At 40.3% G+C, this 4,471-nt stretch overlaps 1 protein-coding gene across 1 annotated transcript; it reads right to left on the minus strand.

Annotated features, from left to right (window-relative positions):
* Positions 1-711: 711 nt before the first annotated feature.
* Positions 712-3,914, minus strand: LOC102306966. Its single transcript, XM_005915092.3, has 2 exons — positions 3,377-3,914; positions 712-1,172 (listed from the first exon to the last, which is right to left on the minus strand). Exons 1-2 carry the CDS (start codon positions 3,731-3,733, stop codon positions 843-845), a joined length of 687 nt encoding a protein of 228 aa, XP_005915154.1. The 5' UTR covers positions 3,734-3,914; the 3' UTR covers positions 712-842.
* Positions 3,915-4,471: the final 557 nt, after the last annotated feature.

Genomic DNA, 4,471 nt, shown 5'->3' on the forward strand with positions numbered 1-4,471 from the left:
TGACAAGAGAGCAGGGAAGCTGTATGGGGGAGGGATTTAGGAGTAACACAAGCAAGAACGGAGAGGAGGCTGAAAAGGGGATAAATACAGCAGAGACGAAGGGGAGCCGACAGAAGACACAAAGCAGGAAGAGACTGAGACCAGTGGGTCTCTTATTTGTGCTTATATGTACACATTAGTGTGACACTCTGAATGTATGAATGAAATGTATAAAGATATGAATGAAAACATGGAATTGTCTGTGAATAGTGACTTCTGAACACAAGAGGGGAGGGGCGAGTCTGTTACCATCCAATCAGAAGCAGGAAGCAGAGAGAGGGTCTCAGTGAAGCAGAGCGGTGATTGGTTCAGTTTGGGAGTGAATGACTCTGCAGCTCAGAGAATGAAACAGTTACCAGTGCAGCTGTCAAAGATGAGGCTCACTACATTTCTAATTCACAGAACGAGTGCAAAGACCAAGCTGATTTCATGTAGGCAAGCATGAGCAGTAAGAATGCAAATATTTAAAGGCACAATCAGCATTTTTTAAAACAAAAAAACAAACAAAAAACACGCATCTCTATCAGTACTGAAGCACTTTTATACATAGTTTGCTGTTAACTTATGCCTTTAAAATCAGCCAAAGTCAGAGGGAGAGGTGCTGAATCAGAGCCAAATGGGACACAATGGGACTATTAAAAAAGAAAAAGAAGAAAAGAAAACAAGAAGCAAAAGCTGTTTTGAAGGATCCATAAAATATTTATTTATAAAATATATACAGTAAATATATACAGTCTGATACAAACATACATCCTTAAGATCAAACACTGCCAACTACCAGTGTTTACTGGGACCTGAACTATTTAGTCCTCAAACTCAGCAGCATAAAGCACTTGCTGAAATTTCATTCGCACCTCCATCCTTTTTTTAATGGTTAGCCTCTTCAGTGACGGCAAGAGGCTGAGCAAAAACAGTTCATCCTCATCTCTGAGGTTGCTGAGGGGATCTGCAGAACTTATCTCTGTTTCTGCGGATGTTTGTCTTTTGCGCTTAAGAGAGCCTCCCACGTCCTGATCGCTGGTCGGACAGGACTCCGGAAGAGAAAAGCTGGTGCTGACGACAGGCAGAGAGCCCAGCTGCGCCTTCTCCTCTTTGTCTTGCTCCTTCTCAGCGTTGCCTGCTCTACTAGCTACCTGTGTGGTATGAAAACAGAAAACAAACACTGGTTAACACGGATTGCAACACACTACTGATTACGCTCAGTGATTTTCTTCTTCTTTTTTTTTTCAGATTGCAGTCAAACACCAGACATTTGCAATATTTCACTGTCTACCCCAAGATGGAGTGGTGAGCCAGTGTCCCAACATCCAATGGGAAAGAAGGCTTTTCCACTAGCACCTACTTCGCTTGACTCTGCTTTGGTTGTTTTCTATTACAATTGAGTACCAGCTCAATGTAGATAGGGTCATCATAGGGAGGCAGCTGGAAAGTCATGTGATGTCATTTGTATGCGACACAAACACAAGACAACAATGGAGGACATCAAGGTGATCATTCATTCATTCATTTATTTGTTCATTTCCAGGCACAACAAATACCTATATTGAACATAAAATGCACAAAACAAAAAACAAAAATTGCCTGAAAAAGGAGTGAGACGAAGAAAACTTATTAAATCCCACCCCTATACTCACTCATCAACAAAAAAACAAAAAACAAAACAAAACAATAAACTTCCCGCAGCTACGCCCATTATTGCATACAGTCCCATCAACAGCCCTGGGCGCATACAAGCATCTAAACTGCAGCTCGCAAACAACAATTAGAGCCTTCATAACTGAATACAGAATATATAAATTATAAATTACATTACCACAGGTAACAGGCAGAATAACTACAAGTAACAAACACACATACATATATATATATCTACACACACATGTACATATATGCACATACAAACGCACACTCTTTTTTTTTGAATCCATACATGATGCTATACATGTGGCTTGGTCTATGGCTGTTTGCTAGAGTCAGGGTAAAAGAAGAGAGAGAGAGAGAGAGAGAGAGAGAGAGAGAGAGAGAGAGAGAGAGAGAGAGAGAGAGAGGTGGCTGCAGGCAGCGAGATGATCGTCAGAATTTCAAAATTGGAGGGTTGGATTTTTGTGAAGGAGTTGACCTCATGAATCATCTAGTGATGTCACCTCCTGGCCAATCAGTGGCATGTAGTCTGTTCAATGTGACTCAGCTCGCTTAAAATCCCGGCCATGTAGGTACTAAAAATTTACCTGGTATCAGGTACTAATACCTAATGGAAAACACGAAAAAGTCGAGTCAAGCAGGTTAGGTGCTAGTGAAAAAGAGACAGAAATGCTCATGGAGAAGCAGTTGATTAAGACCAGCTTTAATGAACCAGGCGGTAGACATTTGCTGCAAAATCATCAGTCATCTGCCTTCACCTCACCCTATCCCTAGAATCTTCCTCTGTCACACATACCCTCTGCTAGTCCTCCTTCATTGTTGAGCTGTACCTCTGATACAGTTATTTCTAATCTTGTTCATCCTCATCACTCCTAATTAAATAATCTGAGCATCATCATCATTGTCACCTCCAGCTCTGCCTCGCGTCTTTTCATTAACGACCTACAGGAGAAATTTTTAGTTAAATTATGCAAATTCTGATTACATTTAGCTTTAATAAATTTATGTGATGCTGTTCTGTTGAAGGCTGATTAGACAGCAACATTATGTTACTGGCCAATATTAGTTCATTCCAGAAAACTGACTGAGGCTTTTAAGCAAAACAGTTTGTACAAGACAGAAATATTAAAATATCCAATCGAGACCAAATTTTATTTAAAAAATACTTTTTAAAAAGCACAAATATGACAAAGTACTGTCATACAAACAAATGTAAACATAAAATTTAGAGGCTGTATCGATGACTGAAACCCCTGTAGTGTACTATTGAAATAGATAAATAAAGTTTATATTGTAAGTATTGACCTAATTACAATGTTACAGAGATAAGTTCCCTTATTAATAAAAGAAATAACTCACAACAGCTTCAGAAATTGAGTATGTGTTAGTTTATCTACAGTATGGTTGCTACTTTTGGACTTCCAGGTGCTTTTATTTGGAAAAACGGATATCGTTATAGGCATCTGTTCGTAATGACATGGCTGGACGTTTTCATGATTTTAGCGAACACAACATATACTATAATGTTTACGATATTTAGCCATTTATATATTCTTGTTTATACGTGCAGAGTTTCAACACTATGCAACAGTTCGGTATGATGGCGGTCACTATGGCCTTTACTAAGTTAGTTAGCTGTAGCTAAGCTACGAAGCTTAGCAAAAGCTAATCTACTAAACATAAAAATGCATTTTACCGAATGGCGGACACACACTTCTGGCTCCCCCATGCCTCTTTCTCCTCTGGGTTTGACATAGGCGGTGAGCCAGGATAGCTGGCTGTACAGCACGGGGGTATGCCTGTCTGCCGGGTCCTCGTTGTCGTCCAGCAGGGGGAAGTGTCTCTTGGCCAGTCGCTTCTTCGCTTTACAGAACTTGTCGCGCAGATTTTTCCATTTCAGCTTCACCTCTTCCTCCGACTTTCCCATGGCGTCCGCGATCTCTTTCCACGACAGATGTCCCTTCATGTTGTCTTTGTAGTCCCGACGTCTCGGATCGTACAGATTCGGGTGTTCACGTATCAAATCCGCCAGCTTCTTTTCCATCGAGTTCATTTTGTTTTCCGTTGGTTCACTTCTTCACCGCGAAGTCCTTTCGTCGACAGACCGCGATTTCGGTTCGTTTTTCTCGGTAGAGTCTAACCGGCAGGAGGAAGTACTAACGTCGCAGACTTCAAAATAAAGGTTATTCTCTGGACTTTGGTGACACATGACATCCTACAGTAAAAATTCCTTACCATGAAAAAAATAGGAGAATTGGAAAAAATATGAGCTACAGATACTACTTTATTTTAAAGCAGAACATGAATTAAATATAATTCATCAAATTCAAATGTGTTTTCTGTGGTTCTCCAATAGATGGCGTATTTGCTCTATTCTTCTCACCCATGCTGTGTGGGGTTATCACGTACTCCGTTAAAACACAGTAAAAGCTGTAAAAATCGTGCATGTGACTTTAACTTTGCACAGAAACAGCTCTTACCGAAGTCGTCAATGACCTGAAGATCAACAGTGACTCACAATGAGTTTCAGTCAGTTCTACCTGACCTCACTGCTGCCTTCAACACATTGACACTTCAAAGTTTTAGATTTGCAGAAATAAAAAGTCAGTCAGGGGTTCCTAACGGAACAGTCCTTGCTCCATTACTCTTTAACCTTTACATGTTCCTGCTTGGTACTGTCATAAAGAATCACGATATATCCTGACATTCTTATGCAGATGATCCAGGGTTATACTTATCATTTTCCTCTGATGATCTAACCCTTGTTCACAAGTTAATACCTGCACTTATC

This window comes from Haplochromis burtoni, unplaced genomic scaffold (assembly GCF_018398535.1).
Source record: "Haplochromis burtoni strain Fernald_Lab_line unplaced genomic scaffold, NCSU_Asbu1 Contig_11, whole genome shotgun sequence".
Lineage (NCBI taxonomy): Eukaryota > Metazoa > Chordata > Actinopteri > Cichliformes > Cichlidae > Haplochromis > Haplochromis burtoni.